We start from the raw sequence: 26,178 nt of genomic DNA on the forward strand, positions 1-26,178 counted from the left end.
TTTTCTCTTTCTTGATTTTACAGGCATGTTTAATTTATTTCAGTGTTGTTCAGCAATACCTAAAGGAAACAAAAAAAAAATACCTTTATGTAATTTAAATATATTACTATATTTTTTTTGAGTTTTTCAAATACTATCATATGAGCTGCCCCTTTCCTACGAGGCAGAAAAGAGCACATGTCCTAATAGCTACTTGAGACCATGAGCATGTGGAACCTGGGTGTTAGACTAGAGCAAAGGAAATGAGCCTTGGTGATGTTGAATGTGTTAGCGTTACACACTGCTATCTGAAATAACACACAGTGCTGAATAGTAACCATGGGAGTGCAGGAGAAGCAGCTGGCTGTGTGCTAAGAGTGTGTTTCTGGAGACTGTGTACTGTCAGGTGCAAGAGAGATCTGCATGGACGCTTGCACAACTGCATGAAGACTGCATAGATGTATGTAAGATCACCTGTGGTAAGGGTTAATTGGAGTTTTGAACATGTAGGAACTACCTCACCCATTGCAGGAGTGGAAGGAAAATCTACCCTGTTGTTTTGAAATGTGTTAGCATTTGCCTCGCATCTGTGAGATAGTGATTTCTGCTGAATGCTAACCATCACAGTTCAAGAAAACAAGCTGCCCCTTTCCTACGAGTGCAAGTCTTACAGAACCAGAGCAACACTAATTAAATCTCTGACAACAATTCCTGTGTGCACACAGACTCATGGTGTGATTCTAGGCAGAAAACGATATTTGATTGGCAATTTCAAAGCACATTTACTACTGTGGTAGAGCAAGTGATAATTACTGTAACAGCCTGACACATTTTCCTTATAGTTTAGAGAGGCAGAAAAGAGCACATGTCCTAACAGCTACTTGAGACCATGAGCATGTGGAACCTGGGTGAGTGATTAGACTAGAGCAAAGGAAATGAGCCTTGGTGATGTTGAATATGTTAGCGTTACACACTGCTATCTGAAATACCACACAGTGCTGAATAGTAAGCATGGGAGTGCAGGAGAAGCAGCTTGCTGTGTGCTAAGAGTGTGTTTCTGGAGACTGTGTATTGTCAGGTGCAAGAGAGATCTGCATGTACGCTTGCACAACTGCATGAAGACTGCATAGATGTATGTAAGATCACCTGTGCTAAGGGTTAATTGGAGTTTTGAACATGTATGTATGTATGTATGGCGTACTTGTATAGCGCAAAACTGTCACCCGAAGAACATGTAGGAACTACCTCACCCATTGCAGGAGTGGAAGGAAAATCAGCCTGTTGTTTTGAAATGTGTTAGCATTTGCCTCGCATCTGTGAGATAGTGATTTCTGCTGAATGCTAACCATCACAGTTCAAGAAAACAAGCTGCCCCTTTCCTACGAGTGCAAGTCTTACAGAACCAGAGCAACACAAATTAAATCTCTGAAAACAATTCCTGTGTGCACACAGACTCATGGTGTGATTCTAGGCAGAAAACAGTATTCCTGGGTGATACCAGTACACCTTAACTTGTGGTGAAGACATACTCCATAATATCTTACAAGTTCAATATATTCCAAAACATAAAATGTAAAACAGAACTTTAAAAGAAGAAACAAATTTCTCTTATTTATATAAAAATGCACCACATACATCCCCTCTCAAATTCATAACTCACCTTTAAAAGTAGCTAGTTGAGAAAGAAATGTGCCACTCACACAGCAGATTACCAGAGCCAGAATCTCTGAGCTGTACTCCTCTCAGCAGAACCTTTAAATGGCAACATTCCCCTCTCTTTTTTCACACATATATATGTTAACTTCAAATCACATTGCTTCCCACATTTTTTTAAATGGAAACACACATTTCTATTGGTTACAGATTTCAACCCATTCCAAATTATTCCTACCCCCAACATGACTTCTGCCTGCTACCATAGCAACAGATCATGGAACACTGGTGTGAGCAGAGAGGTCAGAAGTTCAGCACACAATGCTTCTAATCCAAAGAGCAAGAGTGCTTGACTTTTCAAACCTAACAGCATATCCAAAGTAATCTTCTGTGGGAACACATTTTTCTGAACCAATACAAAACCTGCTTTTGAAAATTTAAACAAACAGCCTAGTTTTTAGTGTTGAATGGTCTGAAACAGCCAATGAGTTCTTTTTATTAAAAAAAAAGTATGTAAGCCTCCATTTTGCAACTATCTTTCTTTTCATATTGCCATTCTACTGAAAGACACCTTCTGAGTGCATCCAGATCTCCTTGAGAGATGTTCACAGTGTGGATTGTAGGTCATAGCTATGTCTACTGGAGTGAAAAGTATGCAGAAAAAAGAGTTATTGTGAAAGACCTTGCTTTGCCAAATGTAGACATTAAATGGATTGGTCAGAGAGGGTTAAAGTGGCACCAATTAATGCCTTTGGTGAAATCCTTTCTACATCTCCCACAGCCTGACCTTATATTTGTGCACTGTGATGGAAATGACCTAGGTACTTTAACTGGGGTAGGTCTGGAAATGCTTGTTAAGGACACCTTTGTGCAATTGATGTCACTTTTTCCACAAACTACCTTTGTATATTCTAATATATGCCAAAGGCAAAAGTGGAACTGGTCCAACCAATATTGTCCGCAGATTGAGAAAGCAAAAAAGCACGTCAATAAGTCTGTTTCTGCTTTCCTCAGAGACTATGGTATGGGTTCTATATACCACAACAACTTGCGTTACAACATGCAAGGCATTTATAGAGGAGACGGTGTACATTTCACAGATGAAGGGAACAGAGTCTTCCTCTTGAACTTTAGACTCTGCATCGGTACTTACTTGTAGGTACAAAAAAACACTCAATGAACACAACGGCTCTTTTTAGAGCCAACCAACATATAAACACTTAAACTTGATTTTTTATTCTATTTTTTTAATGAATTTATTGTCCCGTGCGCGCACCCCGCAATATTTAAGAAAAACTTTTTTTTTTTTTGGGACCTAAGGGGTCTTTCATGGTCCCCCTGAGAAGGCCTAGGGGGCCAGGAACTCTCTTCCCTGCCCCCTTTTCACGTTCTCCACTTGTGTTTTTAGCTCTCTTCTGCCTCTAAAACTCAAAATGGCGGCTGGGGGGTGCGCGCACCGAGCGATTTTGTGAAAAAAAATAAAATGTTTTTTTCACCCTTCGGGGTCCTTCAGGGACCCCTGACAAAGGCTAGCGGGCCAGGAACTCTCTACCCTGCCCCCTTTTCACGTTCTCCACCTTTCTTTTTCACTGCCACACACAAAATGGCGTCCGACACTTCCTGATTTCGACCGATTCGAATGTTGACTGACATGTAACCACCAATCAGAATTACGCTCGCGCACGGCACCGTGCGCGCACGGTTTGCGCATATAGATATTTATGTACTTTTAACTGCAATTTTCTCAGGAACTACCGAACAGATTGACACCATATATGCAAAAGGCACATGCCTGACCTGAGGACTACCTCTTTGCCAAATTTCAAGTAATTCTGTTCAGCCGTTCGGGCTGTACCTTCGACTAAAGGTCCTATGGGAAAATGCATGGGGAAAACGCGTTTTGGGACCCCCCTTTCTTCTCAGCCCCCACTTGACGAATCACCCCGAGACTTTCAGGGTAGGAGCTGAGCGGCGCGCCCCATTAGTTTTGAAAATTTCGCGAGGATTCGTCAACCGGCGCTAAAGTTATTCAAAATAGAATTTTCAGATTTCCTATGGGAACTCGGTCCTAACTATAACTATCTACTGGCGACTGCCAGTAGATAATATATATATATATACATACATATATACACACACAACTATACAAATTTGCTTGGAAAAAGAAATATTTTGATCGAAGCTATTAAAAGAGGTCTCACATCGCATAAGCATACCTAGAGCATTCCACTAAGCTAAAGTGGGGGTCAACAAACAAAAGGAATGACCTCCAGCCTCCTAACACTTGGTGTGGGGTAGGAACAGAAAGCTCATATCAGTGGTTCAAATAAAAGGCCGGAACAGAAGATCTTAATTTGATCTGCAAGAAAGGTGAAAATGTAATTGGAATAGATTGATGGTCAATGTGTAGAACCTTCAACATAACACCACTTTCCCTGGCAATCAACATAAGGTCTTGTGATACTGGGATGCCTGGTCAATTTCTTTTAATAAGATAAGCTGCAGAATTTTGGATCTGGTGTAATTTCTTAACTCTGTGTTTTCAGGCTCCTAAACAAAAGGAGTTCCCATGATATTTATTGGAGCACGTTACATCTGTGACTGCAGGGACCTACAAAGTCTGGGAAGGCAAACATTTTCATGAACTGCAGACTGTAGACACAAGAAGCTGTTGTTGAAATTAACCGTGGCACTACGGCCAAAGTGAACTCAAATCGAAAACTAAGCTAATGAAACAGAGGTAGCACAGACTAGCTTTTGCACTGACCAAAATAGTTTGGGCCAGATATTGTGCAGCAGCAGCCCCTATGATATGGTTCATTAGAGTTTGACTTCAGCCACAAGCTAAACATCCAGCTAAAGCCATTCAGGCACAGACATCAAGGAGATAAATCATGCAACTGACTCCCCAAATTACTCACCAATTTGATGAGCACATAGGTGTTTCTATCCACCCTAAGAAATTGTACCCTCAACAGATCGATCTGAAAAACTCGGGCCACAAAATATTTTAAACATATTTTTCTATATGAACCCTCACATACATCTACTTATTTGACCAAGCATGAGTGAAAGCGACCTCCCAAAAATAATGTGTTACTTACCTGTCATTATCGTTCTCCAGAATTGGTATCTTTAATATATTCACATGCTTGAATCAACCCTGTGGTCAAGGTGGGAGTCCCACAGTACATTCTAAAGAAGTAAAAGTAGTTAACATAGCTTACAATGGCAAAAGACACTTACTTTAATAGCTTATCCGCATCATTCATAAAGAACCAAACTCCAGCCAATCAGGTGATAGAACCCTTTAGAACACTCCAGGCACAGGCATCTTCCTTCAGATTTTCAAGCACTAATCGAAAAGTCACCACTTGCCAAAAAGGAGAGCCTCTAAGGGGAGGAGGGTGGGTCACATGTAAACCTATGAAAGATAGAAATACTGAAGAATGAAAGTTACAGGTAAGTAACACGCTTTTTCTCCATTATTAGAGTATGTTTCATAGATTTACATGCTTGAATCAGAATAGCTAGCAGATACATACATATTTAGCAAAATTATGTTATAAAACACAACAGCGGATGGTGGGTACAAACTGACTCAACCCCCAGGGCCTGTGGACCCTGAACCATGGATACTTACCTGCAACCAGTGCCTTCGAGGTCAATCAATCAATCAGGGGTTAGGCTGAGGGAAGGGGTTTCAAGCATCTTTGAGGTCATCCGAAGAGCCAGGTCTTGAGGTCTTTTTTAAAGGTTTGCAATGTAGGGCTTCATCTGATGCTGAGGGGGAGTTTGTTCCAGGTCTTGGCCTCGATGTAGGAGAAGGATCTGCATCCCGTTCTGGCTCTGTGGATGCGGGGGATTTCGGCCAGGGCTACGTCAGCAGAGCGGAGATTTCTTTTGGGGGCAGGGAAGGAGATTCTTTAGCTGAGGTATTGGGGTCTGGTGTTGTGGAAGACTTTGTAGGTGTGTGTGAGCAGCTTGAAGGTCACTCTTTTTTTAACAGAGAGCCAGTGGAGGTTTCGGAGGTGCTGGGTGATGTGGTTGTGTCGAAGGATGCTGAGGACGAGTCTGGTTGCGGCGTTCTGGACAGTCTGGAGTTTGTGAAAGAGGGATTTGTTGATTCCGGCATAGAGGGTGTTTTCATAGTACAGGTGATGAGTGCGCGGGTGATGTTCTTCCTGGATTCGGGGGGGTGGGGGTCCATTTAAAGGTCTTGCGGAGTATGCAGAGGGTGTGAAGCATGTGAAAGATACGGCATTGATCTGTTGGTTCATGGTGAGATAGGAGTCGAGTATGATCTGGAGGTTGCGGGCGTGGGATGGGAGGGTGTCCGAGGGCAGGGGCCATCAGGTGTTGTCCCACACGGTGGGGGTGGATCAGAGGATGAGGACTTCTGTTGCCTCAGAGTTGAGCTTCAGGCAGCTGCTGGTCATCAGGATGTGACGTCCTTCATTCCTTCCTGGAAACTGTGCCTGGTGAAGTCAGATTCCTTGGTGAGTGTGAGAATGAGCTGGGTGTCGTCGGCGTAGGATACTATGCTGAGTCCATGTTTTCTGATGAAGGTTTCGAGGGGGGCCATGTAGATATTGAAGAGCGTGGGACTGAGGGAGGATCCTTGGGGTACTCCACATCTCAGGGGCGGAAGTCTTATTCTTTGAGTTCTGCCGGAGAGGAAGGAGCGGATCCAGTCCAAGGCAGTTCCCTGAATGCCGGAGTCGTGGAGTCTGGCGGGTAGTGTGCGGTGGGAGACGGTGTTCAAGGCTGCTGAGAGTTCTAGTAGGATAACGGCTGCAGTGTGGCCTTGATCGAGGAGTGCGGGGATGTCGGCTGTGGCAGCTAGGAGGGCAATCTCGGTGCTGTGGTTGCAGCGGAATCGGGGTTGAGATAAGTCGAGGATGTTGTTGGATTCTATGAAGTGTGTAAGTTGGGTGTTGACGATTTTCTCAGTAACTTTATCAGCGGAGGAGAGAGATGGGCCTGTAGTTCTTGAGGTCCATGGGGTCCAAGGTATCCCCAGCTCCCATAGGCTAACCTTGGGACCAGTGACCTCTGTAACCGGCCGCTCCAGTGCCGCTGGTGGAGCAGTAACTACCTTGGTCCGACCCTTGCCCTGTGTTGGTCAAACCCTCCAAAGACTGAACTTGTAAGTTGAGTGCTTACCAGAAATTACTTACCTGTCTTTCCTCCCATAGGATTGGATTGGTTCTGAGAAAAGTACCTCTTTGACATTGAAAAGTATTTCATGCACCTGTAAAGTACTTTTAATGCTGATACAAACCTTTGCCAACTGTAACAAAGTATTGCATTTCTGAAAAGTGTACAACCTGTAACCGAGTATTACTTGGTTCCTAAAATAAAGTAACTAAAGTAATATTTTTTTTTACCAACATTGGCCTGGAATTAGTCATTGAGCGTGTGTTCCTGCCTTGTATGAGTATGTACAACAAATGCATTCACACTACCCTCTGATAAGCCTAACTGCTCAGCCCAGACACCACTAAACTGAGAGTAAGGTATTATTTCTACTATATCTTTGGGGAATTGCTTGACTCTGTGTGCACCATATCTCTTTTCATTATAGTATATACAGTGGCAGCTTCCTACACCTGATGTAAGATCAAAGGTACTGAGATCTCCCGGTGAACAAAGTACCTTTGCTGTTCGCAAGCCACAAGATGCGTCAATCTTCTCAATCCAGTGAAGGCAATGTGTTGGTTCCAAAGACTGGTGACGGAGTTAAGAGGCATCGAGCGATGTGCCAGTTTCTGTCACGCAGTTGAGGGAATGCATCAATCTCACTGAGCTGCAGTGGCAGTGATGTGCTGCCCAATGCATTGATCTCTGGAGGCAAAGCACTGGTTTCAATGCAATGTTACCCCCTCAACCGGGTCAATACAGCTGTTCTGTTACCAGCAGACAAGAGATGCATCAAAATCTGTGTTGCAAGTATCTAGACCACTTCCATGGAGCCAGGCACAGAAGCAGCTGTAGAAACATTGATTTCCCGGAGTCTCAAGCAACAGCAACCCAACAAGCCCTTGGAGATCTCTTGGAGTGAAGGCGGAGTCCAGGTCTCCTTCAACAGAGTCAAAGAGCAGCAGGCAGCAGGGCAACACAAGAGAAATGCAGGTCATCTAAGTCTGCAGTCTAAAGAGGAGTCCTTTAAGCAGCATAGCAGTCCTTCTGATAGAGGTTCAGTTCAAGATCCAGAATTGTCTGATTTTAGGGGGTCAGAGATCCAGTACTTATACCCAAAAGTGCCTTTGATGGGGGAGTGACTTCAAAGCAGCTCCCTAAAGTGCACGTTCCCCTATCAGCCCAGTCCTGTCTGCCAGCCCTTTGTGTGGGGACAGGACACTACCTATTGAGGTGAAGTGTTAGCCCCACCTTTCTATCCTGCCCAGGCAAGGTCATCAGAATGCAGATCTGTGTAGATGGGTACTCAGACACATCTATCCTTCCTGTGTTTTGGCAGTCTAGAGGGAATGCACAAAGTCTAGCTGTCACCCACCCCAGAAGTGGATTGGAGACAGGTTGTCAGGCAGAGAGAGCAGTAAGTGCAGAGAAATGTCCACTTTCTAAAAGTGGCATTTCTAAAATAGTAATGTTAAATTCAACTTCACCAGTAAGTAGGATTTATCAATACCATTCCAAACATATGAAACATGAAAAAGCTACTCCTCTCTGATCAGGAATTACAGCTCAAAAGTGTATTAAGGAATCCCCAATGCTAACCTATGAGAGGAATAGGCCTCATAGTAGTGAAAAGCGAAATAGACCGTTTGTCACTAACAGCACTTGCAAAACAAAAACGTACATGCCCTACCTTTTACTCAAATAGCACCCTGCCCTTAGGCCTTCCTAGGACTACCTTAGGGGTGGCATGTGCAGTACATGGGTAGTTTAAGGCTTAGCAAGTGCTTTTAAAAGCCAATTCATAGTGGTAGTAAACTGCACACACAGAAACTTGCAGTGGCAGGCCTGGGGCAGGTTTTAAAGGCTACATCTGTGAGTGGCACAATCAGTGTTTCAGCCAAATGGTAGCATTTAACTTACAGGCCCTGGGTAAATGGTATCCCACCTTACAAGGGACTTGCAGGTAAACTAAATATGTCAATCAGTTATACACCAATTACACACATGTTTAGGGAAGAAGCACAAGACAAAAAGCAAAAGATTGCGGGCAGTCCACCCTAACAGGAAGTGACACATTTCAGAATAGTTGAGCCATCTTGGTGGAATGGGAAATAATTCAGACATAAACATAGATATAATGTATCCGCATGGAGTTATATATAAATATCAGATCAAAATTATGAGTTCCCAAGTGCGAATTAATACATAATGTATTGCTGGGTCAACGAGGGTTGAAACTTACTAATTTCTTTCATGCAGAGTTTCTAACATGCTCGCATGCAGAAATAGGTAATGGCCAGAATTCCCTGGAGGCCCAGCTTGAGCCGCCGCGTAAGCAAAATGGTCACCATCTAAGACACTGCCACATATTGTAAACAAGAGAAGAGTGCGAGAGAGAGGCAGAGACCAGAAAGCCAAAATGGAGCCGCAAAGTCAGCGCCTGAGCATGGCAAAGCTGAAGACACTGAGACAGTGACTATGGTCCTGCAACGGAGAGGGGCGTAAGTAAGGTAAGGGTAGAACTCATTTATCTACTGTATAACAGGTTGCTTCCTCTTCAATATACTCCTCTAATAACAGCGATGCCCAGTTGTAAGGTGCTGCCATAGTAAATATTAACCCCCCTTTGATATTGCCTTTGAAACTAGCTGGAAGAAAAGCACCCACAGTAATGGATGTTCCTCAAGCAAACCCTCAAGAGTCTTCAGAACAAAAAGAGTGACATCAACAAACACCATTTTACGCCTCTAGAATGGCAGATTGTTTAAGAGTAACATAATATTTTGCTTCTTTTCATCAGGATTCTAAGAAAAGTTGTTCTTTGTTCATGCTCTTTGAGCAGCAATAGCTCATGAGGAAAAGAAGTAATCCTCACCCCCAGTCGTGCAATAGAAGTTAATTGCAACAGTATCCAAAACCCAGATGCAAATATACAAACAAATGTCAGAATGTTGCTGACGTGTTCACACTTACCAAGTGCTCTACTGAGGAAAGAAGTCTTGATCCCAAACTCACTCCCTTCAAAACGTAGCCATCAGTCTATGAAGCATGTCAGATGGAAATAAAACTTCAGCGTGTAATTGTCGTACTTTGATATTTGGGACCACGTAGGAGACAGGGCCCTACCCCTGTTTATTCATGTATTAGCAAACCGCGATTGGTCAATGCGGTATGTACAAGCGCTTTGCATAACGTCCCATTGCCAAATGCACTATGTATACGTTATTATACATTGACTCCGTGGGTTCCATCTTGGAGCGGTGGCCATCTTATAGTTGCCCTCACATAGACTACACTCTAAGAACAAATACAGGCCTCCAGAACACATGTACTTTCCTTTGACCTCTCTGTGACCTGGGCAGCTTGGCTCCGCTGCACCAGGTCAGTCCGGTCTCACGAGCTCCCCGTCCCCTGGGCACCTGTGATTAGCATCAGGGCTTGACACACCATAAAGTCTTTTCATCCTACACCAGCCTCCGGCTAATCTCTTTCACACCTGACTGTTCCTGCTTTATGGCTTGTTTCCCAAAACAGGAGATGCTCATGTTTATTGGGGTCAGTTGATATCTGATGTGGGATCTGAGCCTTGCTGGGTAAATAATTGCGGGCTGGCTGAACTGAAATGTGAGATTGCAATCATGACTCTGCTTGTTCTTTGAAGTAAAATATGTGAATGACCAACTGCAAGAGAAGGGCGGTGTTGCCCAGATTCTGTATAAAAAAGAAGACTGGTTTCTGTTCTGGGGACTGCCTCATTCAGTTGCTAAGGCTTCTGTGCGACGTAGTCTCACTCATTTAATGTTTAATAAAGATGTCTTTTTCAGATTTCAGCTTCTTCTGCCAGTTTCTTTGTTACATTATCATGAGAGCGTCTTTTATAATACTACAGCAACAGGATAACCCGAAGTCATAGGGTGCTATCCCTGGCACCGCTGGGGTCCTAAAATCCCCGGTACTTCAGTTGGCGCCCGACAGCGTGGCATCAATACAAGTGACTATCTGGAGGAGCGATCTTGTCAGAGGACAGAAATCTACTGGGGAGAACAGGACAGAAATCCACTAAGCAGGTACCGAGGTTCTGGGGGATTCTTTGTCTCTGCAGCCCAGTAAATCTCTGATCTTTCTGACTTTGACTCTCCAAAAGATGTCACTCCCGATTAGAACCCTTTTTGGCGTGAGTATTATAAAAGACGTTTTTGACAGTTAGAATTTGGATAACCTTTTGATTAATAAAAGTAAGAGTTAAGTATAAATGGGTCGCTCCCACTCCTTTGGTTCTTTGGGTCTTTGATTTGGTTTTCGCAATTACCAAAGCCGAGGGGTTGGTTTCTTGGTTTCTGATTTGGTCATTGCAATTACCAAAACCGAGGGTCTCGCATATTTGCGAGTGTATTGGTAGAGATAACCCCTTGAAGTTTGAAGCTAGATTAGTGAGCTATAAGATGCCTGATCTTAGCAAATTTGGAAATGTAGCTTTTGGTTTGTATAGGTTTGGATATGCGAATTGCAATTTGCGTAGGCAGGTAATGAGGAGATATTTCTCCATTTGGTTTTGATTATAATACTTGCGTTTTCAGCAGTATTTTTGGCATGCCTGTTTGTAAGCTCACATGGAAAAATGTGTTGCTTTTTGTTTTGAAAGGTACCATAGTGTAGGAAATATCTAAATAGGTTAAATTTAAAAACATATTTCTTCCTTGGTGATTTTGTATCCCCAGGGAATTAAAATATGACATAATACAAAACAAGGATCCTTCGTTCTGCGCAGTTTCATGAATGAAGATATGCAGAACGATTTTGTGTGGTGTTCTGCTAGGCAAAGCTAGTGAATTGAGCGCATTCACTACTTCTTGGACATGCATCTGTCTGTGGGGCTGTTTATGCAGCCTTTTGGAACACTATTGAAAAGCGTTGCTTGGAAATATGACCTACAACTAGTATTTGCAAATGGTTTGTTTCAAGTATAGTCTGTGAGCTGTTCTTTCTTTCTGTCATGCGTATTGATTTGTAAGTCAACTGTGTGTTTAAATGTCTGTGGTTTTTTTCATTAGTGCAACTTCCGTAAGTAAATTGCGACGGCGCTATTTATGAAAAATGGCTAAAGCGCGCTGTATTGTCTGTTTAACCCCTTTCTGTTTATGTCTGAAATGAGCTCAATATGTGTTTGTGGGTCTTCTGATGTTTCCAGTCTGTTAAGTAGATTGCTGGTTAATTAATATCAAGTAGAAACTTAAAACAAAAATCCAGAAATGAACAATGTGATGTGCTACAATAGCTATGTGTTGCTCTTTAATTTATAGAATGAGCAATTGTGCACATATACAAAACTGCCGTTAAATGCTTAAAGGATAAAATTAGAAACACATTCGATAGATATAAATCAGGCCCCAAAAATGAAATTATCTATTTTTGCAAAAGTAAATAAATTTACAGCATTTTCCTTAGATGCATTGTATTAGATGTTCACAGGCGAACTTTTCAGCTGCAGTATATTTGATAGAAATGTTCATTCAGCCAGCACCTTCCCAGTTGAACACGGGTGGAATTTGGCAGAACCGTCCTTTTAAATGAAAGTGGCGCAAAAATGTGACGCGTTTCAAATTGGGCTTATGCGCTTAGGCTTGTGAGTTAAATGTGTCCAAAATGATAGGCAAGGGATGCAGCTTGTTTTTTATACATGGAATTATCACAAAAACGAATAATTGGGATTTTTTAAAAAGAAAATTATTAATCATGGGAAAAATTATTTTAAAAAAATAAGTGCTTTTCAAAATCGTTTTTTGATATTTATAAAGCTTAATACTCATACTATGACCTCATAGCATTACAATTTGATTTAAGTTGTGTTGCATCACTAAAATGACAAGCATTCGCGCGTACAATTTTCCCTTGGCGCAGGCGCAAACAAGCTCATTTTTATAAAGTATAAGTTATTATTTCCAATGCCTGACTCATGGGTTATGTAATAGACATTCTGGTAATGCATATTATGCAAGAAAATTGTAGGATATTCATTTTTTAATGCTTAAAATATCAAAGTCGAATTTGGGTAAAAAGACTGTTTCAATTGCATTTTCTTTCATTCAGAGTACTGTTTAAAGTGTCTCAGGCTTCAGTAAATGCATACGTTTAGGTTTTGATATATATTTACAGGTTGTGCCTTCTTATGATTCAATGAGTCAATGTGCCAGTACAAAGGCTTGTTTTAATATCAGAGTTGAAGGTTCTAACTTTAGCTGTGTCTGTCACAATACTACTGAACACGCTATGAAAAACAGGACCTTTTTAAAACTTGGAGAAATTAAATAAAATATGGTGTCACAACCCGCAACTATTTGATGTTAATAAAAAACGGCCTTAATGGAGTTAGCACCCACATAGAGAAAGAGAAATGGAGAATTCTTTTTTGATGAGGGAAAAAGAGGATGTTTGTGAGCAGGTACGTGATGAAGTCAGTAATGATAGAGGGGTGGAGAAATGTAGAATTACGGTTATAGGAACTAGGTGATACGTAGGAAGGAGAAGAACAATTGGGAAAATAGAATGCCTTGGAGGGAAGAGAGATGATGAAGGGGAGTAATAAAGACATGAAGAGTAGCGTGAGGAAGGTTGTATTGACGAAGGGAATAAAAAGGAATGTGGTATCGGTTTGAGTAAGTAGGAGGGGAAAGATGAGATTGCAGGTTCTAGCAGTAGGGGTGAAAATATTGTAATTACCTGGCGGGAGGCACTGAGTTTCATATGCTAATATGAAAGCGACAAACAGAGCTTGAATAAAGGCAAGTGACTAAATGATGAAGAAAATATCAAAACTCATTGCGAATACAATTCACAGTGCCAGTGGACTGGGGCAGAAAGCGGTCTCACTTGCTGGAGTTCAGTCTAACTTTAGCTGGGCCTACTGAGACGTTCATTCATTTAAGGTTGATGAAATGTGTACCATTGCATAGGATTGCAACAAGCATTTATTCTAAAAACTGGTATGTGTGTTATTAAATTTTGTGAATTATTCACAGTACATGTAGTTTAACAATCTGGGAATAGGGATAATTTTTTAGCGCCTAAAAAGGAGAAATTATTTTTCAACATAGAGCGAATTATTGCAAGTTAGGAGGAATTAGGAAGGCCTTCTGGCTTTGACGAATTCAGAGTGTCAGAAGCTGGGGGTTGGGAGAGCTGCAGAGGCTGGCTCGGTCACGCTGCTGAGATGCTATCTTTCCCGTAAACAATGGAGTTGACATTTATGACCTTTTAAATTAGGGCCTTGCCTCTGTGGAATGCAGAATGCCCTTGCTACACGGGCCTTTAAAGGTGGGGTTTCTGGTTTCTCCATAGCATCACTAAAACTAAAGAACTTAATTCCAAAGGGAAAATATAGCAAAGGGGTTTTCTTTGAAAGTCCAAACATCATGTTAAATGCTTTGCTGATACATTGGTGCTCTAAAAAAAAAAATGGAATGATGCCTGACAGTTAATAATGGCAATTTATTTTTGTGTATTTGGTTCTCTCATGAATTGTTCTTGCTGGTCCTGTATGTTAGAAGAGAAACAGTAAAGTTATATTTGACAGCAGATTTCCATTGCCTGGTGATCTACTGTCAAAAAGGAGGGTAAGTATTTTAAACCTGACAAATTAAACAGGCCCAAATATTGGGTTTTGGGCTGCAGTTTTACAGTGCATAAAGTACATGACATGGTGTTTGTGTGTCACCGCTTATTACATATGCTATTGTTTTGTCTATGCTTTTTTGTGCTTGATATACAGCAGGTATATCTGATGGCTTGACGTCTTGTGCGTTTTTATTATTTTTTGCATGTTTTCGTTGTTTTTGTTGCTGCTTTTTGATACTATTACAAGTTTACCTGTTTTGTAAGGGGACGGTCATGACGATGCCCATCGCTACGCAACAGTTGGTTGAACTTGTTCTGGTTACTAAATTCCACAGCTAATGATATTTCATGCTGTGAACATGAGAGGCAGCACTTTACCAGTGCATGTCTAAATTGGCTATAATGGTATTACAGAAAACTAAAATAGATCTACAGGATCAAAGTGTGTCACTTACTGCCCTTTCCCTTAATGGAACAGGCAGCCTTACATTTATGTATCCTTGATTGGACCTAAGGATGAAATTATAGATCTGTGACTCAAGGTGGCCTAATTTCTATATTACATTAGGTAATGGTGTCCTGTCTCCTAAGTAGCATATGGCCTTTGCTTCTTAAAAGGAAACTAGGTTTTCATTTTTCCCTGCAGAAGGAACTGGAACATTAGCTAAGATTGCCGTATATGGTGTAGTCGCCAGCGGTAGAGTTAAAATGTATGTAACTTTGGCCTTTTGTGTACCACCCGTACTCTTGGTGTAGTGTCACATCCCTGACTATCACCCAAGTAAATTCTTGTCCTTCCTATAGATTTTTATTTTTTATTGCTTTTGTTTCTTCCCTGCCCAATGTCGCATTATGCTTAGTGATTGGGGATTTTAGTTGTGTCCTAGTTCCAATTCCCTTTTCCGTATTCCTTTCACCAGTCAGCCCATTTATTATTGTAGGTGTATTGTTCAGGTACATACTTCCAGACTGCAGTGATGCACCAGGAACCCCCATATTATGTACAATTCCCTTTTGCATGACCAGACTGGTTTCCAAGAATTTTCCTTAGGCCTGCTTCAATGTTTTCCAGCCTGACTGTCAGGATAGCGATAGACTGGCTAACTGACTCAATATTATAGTAAGACAAGTTTTCCATCTCAAAAGGAGATATCTTACGTTTACTTTTTGAATATGACAAATTTTCAATGTCTATTTTTAATGTGGTTTTTACCCTTTTTGTTCCTGCTGCTTTAATTTTCGGTGGGATCAGAAGTTTCTAATCATGCAAATATCAGGACCCTCTAGTTCTTGTCTTTTGTTTTCATATCTGACTATTAGCCTGTGTATTGCCTAGTGCACCTGATGTGAAAGGTTTCTACATGCCTATAATAATCTGTACCACGTGATTTCTCTATTGAGATGTCCTGGATAAGGAATTTAGAAACACTTATATGTAATCATTGAAAAAAAATGTGTTTGCCCTATTAGACAATGCCACCATATGTGAAGACATCCATGTAGACAGAATTCTCGTGTAGTTATCTACCCTTAGATGATGGAGGCTCTCACACGGAAACCCAATTGAAAGGCTTAGAGACACTGTTTTGCCTACTACCTTTATATTTGTATTGCTTTTTGACAGTGTATTCTAGACCAAAATTGTCCCATGGCGTGTGGCCGCTCTTTTGAAGATCACAGGCCGTCTGTTTACAGTCCCCTTGTTATACACTGAACTGTTTAAAGCATCGCACTTGCTTCATCAGAAGGTGTTCAACATCAGAAAAGAAGGAGGAGCTGGTTTTGCCACAGAACCAGAATTTCAGTGCACAAGAGCGCCTGTCATGTGCTGGTAACCTCTGACAGTGTGCAGTCCCTTGAGCCCCTTGGCCTGAGTTTTTGGCCAAACACCCCCCTCTTTTCCCTTTGCTCCAATGGAAGTGCAGTGCACCGGCGGATCCAAGATTGACAAAAGGCACTAATTCCAGTGCCCATGGAAGAGCAGCCTGAGCGTCCTCTGACACTGAGTGACGAGTGTTGGAGTCTGAGAATGGTCCCGAATCTGCACGAGATGACCTGTGCCCTTGATCAATGGAGAGCACACTACCTGTAGTGCCTGCCGCAAAGGAAAGATACTGGCGCACTGCCTTGGGACATTGAGACTTTCGTGTGAGCTGTGGGTGTTTGCCAGGAGGGCACTCCAACTAAATAGTACTTATCTCATGAAAGGCTTGAATGAAGAGGCCCATGCAAAAGAAAACAACAGAAGAAGATTTGATGGACAATAGAAGCCTGCCAGAGAGGCTTTTTGAACGGACTCTGGGCCTAGTTGGTTTCACAAAAGGTTTCCGTGTGATGGTATAGACTAGGTGTTAGAAACTGATTGTTTTGCTGGCATTGTCTTAAAGTACTATTCTGTTCAGTATAAGCAGAATAAAGTCCATTTTCTGTGGAAAGAGTACCCCCTTTTCACCTCAGAGCATTGATGAGTGTCACCACTGTTTCACCTGAACATAAAAATTATTATTTCATTTGTAATAGTGGTCACTACTTTCTCCCGTTGTCTATATGTTTTTAATAACGAGTTTTCCAGTGTCTTTTTAAACATGACGTTGTCATTTATGGATGGGATTGTTTTTCTCTACCCAATTGACTTCTGCACCCGCTTCCCAACCTATGTCCTTTCCTACTACTGCTTCTTTGCATTCTTTTCACCCTTTTCCTGAACATGAGCAGGTTAAAAGATCAGAATTCGTAAGCAATTCTTCTATACAGCTTCTGCATCGACACTAGTTAGTAGTGAACATCACTAATTGTTGGGGGTGTGATCTTATGCCACCTAGATAGAGGTATTCCTTATTTTGTCCTGCCATATGTGGCCTTTGTGCTTCTTCGTGTTCAAGGAGACCTGTCCAGAGAGAGAGTCCAAGTACTAGGATTTTGCTCCATCAGCAACATCTTGATGATCTAGTGAATATAGACCTGGACTAAGATCAGTATGAGTATAGTGATTGCCTATGTAAGGGCAAAAGGAGGGTCTGTCGTACTTTGATATTTGGGACCACGTAGGAGACAGGGCCCTACCCCTGTTTATTCATGTATTAGCAAACCGCGATTGGTCAATGCGGTATGTACAAGCGCTTTGCATAACGTCCCATTGCCAAATGCACTATGTATACGTTATTATACATTGACTCCGTGGGTTCCATCTTGGAGCGGTGGCCATCTTATAGTTGCCCTCACATAGACTACACTCTAAGAACAAATACAGGCCTCCAGAACACATGTACTTTCCTTTGACCTCTCTGTGACCTGGGCAGCTTGGCTCCGCTGCACCAGGTCAGTCCGGTCTCACGAGCTCCCCGTCCCCTGGGCACCTGTGATTAGCATCAGGGCTTGACACACCATAAAGTCTTTTCATCCTACACCAGCCTCCGGCTAATCTCTTTCACACCTGACTGTTCCTGCTTTATGGCTTGTTTCCCAAAACAGGAGATGCTCATGTTTATTGGGGTCAGTTGATATCTGATGTGGGATCTGAGCCTTGCTGGGTAAATAATTGCGGGCTGGCTGAACTGAAATGTGAGATTGCAATCATGACTCTGCTTGTTCTTTGAAGTAAAATATGTGAATGACCAACTGCAAGAGAAGGGCGGTGTTGCCCAGATTCTGTATAAAAAATGAGACTGGTTTCTGTTCTGGGGACTGCCTCATTGAGTTGCTAAGGCTTCCGTGCGACGTAGTCTCACTCATTTAATGTTTAATAAAGATGTCTTTTTCATAATTCAGCTTCTTCTGCCAGTTTCTTTGCTACATTACCATGAGAGCGTCTTTTATAATACTACAGCAACAGGATAACCCGAAGTCATAGGGTGCTATCCCTGGCACCGCTGGGGTCCTAAAATCCCCGGTACTTCATAATGAAAACTTGATTACTGAAGAGCTACCTTTCTGCCGGCGTTTTACCCTGCCCTCAATTGTCTTCTTAATTTATAGTATAACATTGACGTGAATATCATGTACATTAGTGCTCAACTTGTAAAACAAGCATTTGCAATGCAAATTGGTCTCGCATTTGAGAACGAACGTGAGAGTGAGAGATAGGTAGAGAGAGAGGTGCAGTGAGACTAAAACATACAGGGAGAGCAGGAAAGACACAGCTAAAAGACTGGCAAAGACAGAAAAAGACAACAGCACAGAAAGGGAGAAACCGGAGGAATAAAGATGAACAGATATGAAAGAAGAATGGAAGCGAAGGAGAAAAAGAGAGACTTGAACTGAGATTAAGAGAGACAGTTGCAAGGACAGACAGATATATGCATAGTATAAAAAGAAGTGAAAGTAGAGACAAGGGCAGATACTTTTACAAACAGGTACAAATAGAAATGGAGAAATATCAGGAAAGCTGAAGTATACAAAGAAGTCCATGTTTGACGTGGGTTTACAGTTAAGGCAACCTCTTAAACGCACTCTGCTCTGGCCCTGTTGGTAGGCGGCAGTGCTGACAAATGCTTTTAAACAGGATGGTGGCAAATCAAAATGTTATACATAAAGTGTTGAAATAAAAACATCTTATCATTATTTTTTAATTCACATGCAATGATATTGCACTCACTGTGCTGTGTGATACACTCCACTGTTTTCAATGGCTAGATCTGTGATACATAAATACTGCAAATAAAATACGAATGCGACTGTGAACTGTCAAAATACTGGCCAAAGAGGGCATAAAAGCTGAAACTGGATCATAAATTCAAAGCAGTTCCGAACTGGGGCTCAGGGCCCCCAACATCCTTAAAATGTCCCTGTTAAAGAGGGATATTTTAATTGGAGCAAACAATCTTCACCACACGTGTTGTGAGGAGCTGCCATGTGCTAGCAGCAAATCTGCAGTACTTCTGTTCATTGCCATCAACGTGAAGATGCTGTGTACTCTTGAGTTTTTATGTATGCACGTTGTTCGTTCTTTAGTAGTTCTCCATTTGCATTATATTTGCAATTCACAAAATGTCCATGAAATTGGTCATTGCTTGCTACCCGATTGCTTTGTTTTCATGGCTGATGCCTTTAACCCCTTGCCTGCTCATGACGGAACCACTCCGTCATGAGCCACGGGCGCCGTGTGCTCATGACGGAGTGGTTCCGTCATGCTGCGGCCGTTGCGGCCGCTCCGCCCACGCGGCACTGATTCCCCGCCTGTGCGGGCGAACAATGCAAGTGGGCGGAGTCGTGACGGAACCACTCCGTCATGAGCACAGCGCGCCCGTGGCTCATGACGGAGTGGTTCCGTCACGAGCATGGCGGCGCCGCTAACACCCCGAACCCCCCCAGCGCCGCGGCAAAATTCGTGCCGCGGCGAAGGGGTTAATCTAATTACACAGCCTGCGGAGGGGGTAGAGAGTGTGTGTAAACAACAGGAGACAAAATATGGCCCTTCAGAGCTGCCAACTGGGAAGCCAAGTTAGAGTCTCAGCGTCGGCCTAACACCTAGTGATTCGTGGCAAATTAATGAATCTCCCCGTGCCTAAAAAAACAAGTGTTGCATGTCTAAACACTTATAAGGTCCCAAAGGTGAGACCTATTTGCTATGCCAATGCTTGTTTTTAAAGTTGAGCTGATCGAACCAGTCTTCTACGAATGCTAACTCTACCAGAGACAATGCTTGAAGCATGGATTTCACTAATCCGGTCAAGATACAACAGCCTCAAACACCGCCAACACAAGGCAGCTTGTCAGGCCCTTCCCGGGTTGCACTCCACAGAGATAGTTAAGATCACATTTATTTAGAGAAGATTATGCCGTGACATGGCTTCCCGCCACCCTGACATGCTCCCGTTCCCCAAAGCCTGGGTGATATTTATATGCAGTATCCCATAGTTTTTCCCTGGTGTTATGGTAACAGGAGTTCTGTGTTTACTGTGCTATCAAGTTCGAACAGGCCATGTTGTAGATTCTATATCACCGCCTCACATTAAAATGGAGCGGAGGGCCTGTGTGCGTGCAAGCCCATTGTGCATTTAACGAGAGCCTCAACTGGCGGCGCGGGCGGGAGGGGGGGGGCTCGGGCCCGCTGGAATTCCATATCGCTCCCCTCTGTGGTTAGCGAGATGCCTTCTCACCTGGAAGGTTAATAGGGGTATGTGTTCGAGCTAAGCCTTGAAAGAGTGCTCACGAAAATCACTCCATCTCCTATTCTTCACTCAGTATCGCCTTCAGCGGGTTCTCCTCGCAGCCTGTTCCTGTATAACAGGAGCACATACCTCACTGTGCCGGGCAGCACCTCTCTGCTAAACATTGCGGGAAGCGTGTGTTTAATTGGGTGATTCATCGCTGAGGTATTTTTAGGAATGTGAGAGCTTGCATTTACTTCCAGCATCACACTACCCAGTAACAGGGAGTTGATACAAGCAGCGGACAGTCAGACATAAAACATCCCCAGCGCAAGGACTGTGGGACATTATCTCCTCTCAGCACTGACTCCACCCCTGCTCAAGAAACGTGGAAAAAATAACACCAGGGCATTGCTACAACACCGGCTGCGATAAGGCTCCATGGTATCAGGGCCAATAACTGGATTCATTTTATCTTCCTGGATTACACTTCTAGCTTCGATAACAATTGACAGCACGAAAGAGATGTCTGCAGAGACAGCGGAGGACTTCAGAGTGCACAGTCGTTACACCAGCACAACACAGAATGAGTGAAAGGAATACAATGAAGTACAAAACCAGGCCCTGATTAAGATTGAATTAAGATATCGCTCTTGTTGTTGTTCCAGGCCTGAGCTTTTAAGGCAGCTGCAAGAAGATGAAAACTCATTGAAGTCTGTACTGAAGCAGCTTGGCACTGTAATCGAAACTGAATGCTAAGGAATCTCAAACAAGCCCGCGAGTGGTGCGCGCGCGCGCCACAGCAAGTGATCTGTTTTCAATTATCGCGCCCGTGTCTGGGCACGATAATTGAAACCACATGGCGGCCCTGCGGGTAACCGCAACCAATAGGCCGTGGGCGGAGCAATGCGCCCACGTTCGGCCAATGGCGTGCTGTCTGTGTTAAAAAGACACACACAAAGACCAATAGCCTGGGGCAAAACTAAAAGTACACGCGCAAGCGTCTGATGCGATTTCTGAAAGCCCTTACATAAAGTCTTCACCAGAACAGCGCATGCGCTGTTACAGGCTCGACCTAAAAATCATACCTCTGATTGGATAAACAGATAGAATTATGCAAATGTGATGTCCCATGGCTTCTACATTTACATTAATTTCAAATGAATTTCAACGCTTTGTTTAGTTAACTATTTCAAAGAAAACACGTACCTGAATAACCAGCCACTGGAGTGTGAATACCGCCACCTGCGCTTTCTTGGTGAACATCAGTGGAAAAGGGTGTCTTACCAGCTCTAGTACTATTAGGACACCATTGTGAAACAGAGCACATACCAGAGGTCGCATTTACTGTGCTAGGATTTTCCGCAAAAGAACTCTCATCACCACAGTATGAATCTGTTAGACAGGAAAATACATACAACAACTGTAAGAAGCGCTATTTGTCGAAATAACGCACAAAATGAAAATAGACATTTCGTTCAACTTTAAGAAAAGCGCTGCAAAATTAACAACTTTTACACATATCATAATTAGTCTCACAGATTTCCTTTTTCAGTGATTTTTCACACATTTAGGCGTGAAATATGTTTCTCTCTCTTTTTTTTGTTGATTATCTATTTTATTGATTTTTGAATAAACAAAGAACATAACAGCACAGTTAAGCAATAGCAACTGGTACTGTGGAATAATTATCGATTTCGTCATGCGTGAACAAAAATGTTGCTCCTTTTTTAAGTGTACTATCATATGGTATCATAGTCTGAGAAGAGACAGAAAACCCATACATCACAATTGGTTCAACCATTTGCCCCAGACCTTTGACTGTTTGGCTGGGCATCCCCTAGCCTCGAACAGTGGCCTCTCTTGTGCTGCACACCAGTCTACGCCCTTGCGCCATCTAGATAAACTTGGGGGGTCAGACTGTTTCCATGCCGCGGCAATGTCTCGCTTGGCCACCATGGTGGCGGTACCTTGGAAGAGCTTATCTGCCCTGGATCCGTCTAGGTCGTCCATGATTCCCAAGAGGAAGTTTAGGGTGTTGAATGGCACCTTCCAACCCAGGACACCTGTGAGTTCAGATTCCAGTGCTTCCCAATAAGGGATGAGATTGGGGCAGGACCAGACCATATGATAAAAGTCCACACCATATGATAAAAGTCAACCGGTTCCTGCCCGCAGCGCTTGTAGGATGGCAAGGATCGCAGACCTGCCTTATAAAGGCGGTCCGGGGTTAGGTAGGCGTTATGAAGATAATATAGCTGGATTAAGTGTAGCTTAGCTGAGTTGGTAATGGTTTTGGGGGCCATTAAAGGGTCATGCCAATCCTCATCCTCGGGGGACCCAGCCACCCCTCCCAGCAGTGTCTGAGTGAGTCAAGCGATGCTGCGCCATTGTTGGTTAAGGAAAGGTATATCTGCTACACCCCATCCCTTCCCTAAGTCCCCCATCATGATCTGTGCTACCATACGACTGAACTCTGGCTGTGTAGTGCCAGTCGCTAAATGTGTATTGAGGGTGTGGCGTAACTGCAAGTATCTGTAAAAATTGTAAGGTGGGAGAGTGTAGAGGTTTTGTGGGTCTTGAAATGATCGTATGTGGTCCCCCACTCACACGCCCCCCAATTGTGATATACCAATAAAGTCCCATCCCGTGAATTTTTCCAGAGCGCTCACCTCCCCCAGCCACCCGCCCTGCCTCTGTCATTTTGAAAAAAAATTAAAACTAAGGAAATTCACATCTCTTCACATGACATCCATTGAAAAATAAACCTGGAACAAACAAGTTACAAAAATATTCATTATTAAGTAAAGCCTTGTCTAGCTCTCCTTGGGAAGAGACCTGTCTTGGGGTCAATTGTCATCCTCTTTAATAATCACCTCCAAGATCTCATACTCGGAGTAGACCTCCCAAGGAAATGGGGATTCTGTCACCTCAGGAAGGGAGGGAAGAAAGTGTAGAAGTAGGAGGGGAGGAGAAACTATAAAGGCTATGGGAAACAGTGTGGTATCAGAGTATGGGAGATCCCAGTATCCCGAGGAGTGCGTAATGAAGGTGCACCTCAGTGCTGGGTTGTATCCAATTAAACCTTCCCAAATTAATATCTCACTATATCATTAGCGCTGCAAGGGAGCCATGGGGCCAGTCTGGCACGGATGGAACCAACTGTTCAAGGACCTCCTAAAGCCATCTGAAGTAGGTGATGCCATAGGAGTGATAACTAATGTGGAGAGGGAACAAGAAGAGACGAAATCTGAAGAGTCGCCTAAAAAACAGACAGACTACCAACCTGAACGCCAGTTCTTGACACTCAATCCAACAGATCTCAATGCACTTGTAAGGAGAGCCTTAGCACACGCAGCACAAATGTGTGCCTAACAAGGGGAACTGGGCCAGCTTTCAAAAGGACAGCGTAAAAGACTCAGGAAAACTCATAATAAGAAGGTTAACCAATGCCCAAGGATCGCCATCATGGACAACCAGGCAAAGTCTACCCTATTTTTTTATTAGCAAAAGCTACATCAGCGGCTACTCCAGAAAAAGGGCAAGAAGATCCTGTAGAGGAAGCATACATCAATGAAAGGGGGCCTAATTCAGAATTCGCCCAACTTAGAGTACCATTAAAGAGGAAGGTAAATGATCAACAATTGGACCCGAATCAATGGGAGTTGGCGCACTTCAGATTAGGAAAGAAGGGGACAACTACATCGGCCGATTATGATAGAAAACACCTCAGCCCAAAGAAACATGTTGGTAGCATGCTAGGCAACACAAACATGGACAGCAATATATGTGATCTGCCTCCTAAGGGAGGAATTCAACTAACCAACATTGATAAGTCTATTTCCCTTGAAGTCGAAATAACGTTAAAAAACGCAAATACAGAGCCAGAAACAAATATGTGCAGTGCTACAAGTCTGCAAATAGTAGAGCAAGGCTCGGACAAACAGGTAGTAGTTCGATTAGCTCAGTCAAGTTTAAGAGCCCCAGCGTGTTACATCAATCCACCTAATAACCTCTTCAAAGGGATATTCAACCCAAATATAAGTCAAGGTGTCAGTATGACAGATTAAACAGAGGGACAATGATATGCATGGCCAAAGAAATACCGGCATTAAGTCACATTGAGACATTAGATATCTATTCTGCCACATTTTTAAATGTTCCAATACGGGGTGGTGAAGAACTGACATTCATCACCTGGGCAACAAGTGCCTTAGCCGATCAAGCATTGAAAAGACAATTGGATTCCTTTGTTCTGCCTGATGGTGTCGCCCTTATACAATATGTCGACGACATCTTGTTGGCGGCCGACACTCCTGAGCTGTGTGAGAAGTGCACGTTATCCTTGCTTTCCTTTTTGGCATCTCACAATCACAAAGTGTCGAGGAAGAAATTGCAATTCTGTAGACCAAAGGTGACTTATTTGGGTCACCTTTTGTCTAAGGAGGGGCGTGCACTCACACCAGATCGTATTCAAGCAATTTTGGACACGCCAGTACCTTCCACACAAAAGGACGTGCGTGCATTTTTGGGTCTTGCTTCTTTTTGTAGGCAATGGATATTGGGGTTCTCACACATAGCTAAGCCATTGTTAGCACTTTTGACAAAAGATACCCCAATTCCTCTTCCCTGGTCAAATGAGTGTGAAATTGCCTTTCAGCAATTGCGACAAGCCCTTTGTTCAGCACCAGTGTTAGGGACCCCTGATTATACGAAGCCCTTTACATTGTATGTACATGAGAAAGATGGATGTGCATTATCAGTTTTAGTGCAGATGCACGGCGACAAGCAGCGCCCTTGTGCATATTTTTCGGCTGTACTTGATCCTTTTGCCCGAGCATTGCCTGGTTGTTTTCGCTCGGTTGCGGCGACAGCTGTGTCAATACGCCAAAGCGAAGGAATTGTGTTATCTCATAAGTTGTTGGTATTAGTCCCCCATGCTGTTGATGCCCTGCTTAACCAGACAAAGACGCAGCATTTGACCAGTGCTCGTTTAACGGGATATGAGTTGATGCTTTTGGCTCCTCATATTACGTTAAAGAGGTGTGCAACGTTAAATCCAGCCACATTGTTGCCGTTCCCAGAAACTCAGTCTGAAGCACGAGAAGCACATGACTGTATTCTTGTGACTGAGGAACAGACAAAGGGTCGTATTGATCTCCAGGATACGCCCTTTACAGATGTAGATGGAGAACTGTGGGTGGACGGATCATGCCTGAAGCTACCAGATGGTACGACTTCAGCAGCGTATGCAATTACCACATTACGAACAATAGTGGAGACAGCACGCATACCGCAGAAATCAGCTCAAGCAGCGGAACTGATAGCATTAACACAAGCATGTGAGCTCAGTACAGGATTGTGTGTGAATGTTTATACAGATAGCCGCTATGCCTTCGGAGTAGCGCACGATTTTGGCCTACTCTGGAAGGAGAGAGGGTTTCTAACGTCACATGGAGCACAGATAATGTACGGGGAGTTAGTTCACAACCTTTTGACTGCATTAACATATCCAAAGAAGATTGCTATAGTTAAATGTAGTGCCCATAAAAAGGTGGTTGATAAAGTTGGAGAAGGGAATGCTTTTGTAGACCGGGTGGCACGAGAGACTGCGATGCAGCCTGGCTCTACTGCAATGTATGTTGTAAAGTCACAGGCAGAAAGATGGCACGATGCCAGGAGAGCAGTGCTGGAGATACAGAGG

The 26,178-nt window shown here is 43.1% G+C and overlaps 1 protein-coding gene across 1 annotated transcript in view; it reads right to left on the reverse strand.

Moving 5' to 3' along the window:
- MSH4 (mutS homolog 4) overlaps positions 1-22,487 on the reverse strand; it is a 1,782,190-nt gene extending 1,759,703 nt beyond the window's left edge. Inside the window, exons 1-2 of the mRNA XM_085599942.1 lie at positions 22,445-22,487; positions 21,684-21,869 (exon numbers count right to left, since the gene is read on the reverse strand). Of these exons, the coding sequence (XP_085456068.1) occupies positions 21,684-21,869; positions 22,445-22,487 (229 nt within the window). The remainder of the gene's footprint in view (positions 1-21,683; positions 21,870-22,444) is intronic.
- Between the last annotated feature and the right edge of the window lie 3,691 nt (positions 22,488-26,178).

The sequence above is a fragment of the Triturus cristatus genome, chromosome 4_2 (assembly GCF_964204655.1).
Source record: "Triturus cristatus chromosome 4_2, aTriCri1.1, whole genome shotgun sequence".
In the NCBI taxonomy this organism is placed as follows: domain Eukaryota; kingdom Metazoa; phylum Chordata; class Amphibia; order Caudata; family Salamandridae; genus Triturus; species Triturus cristatus.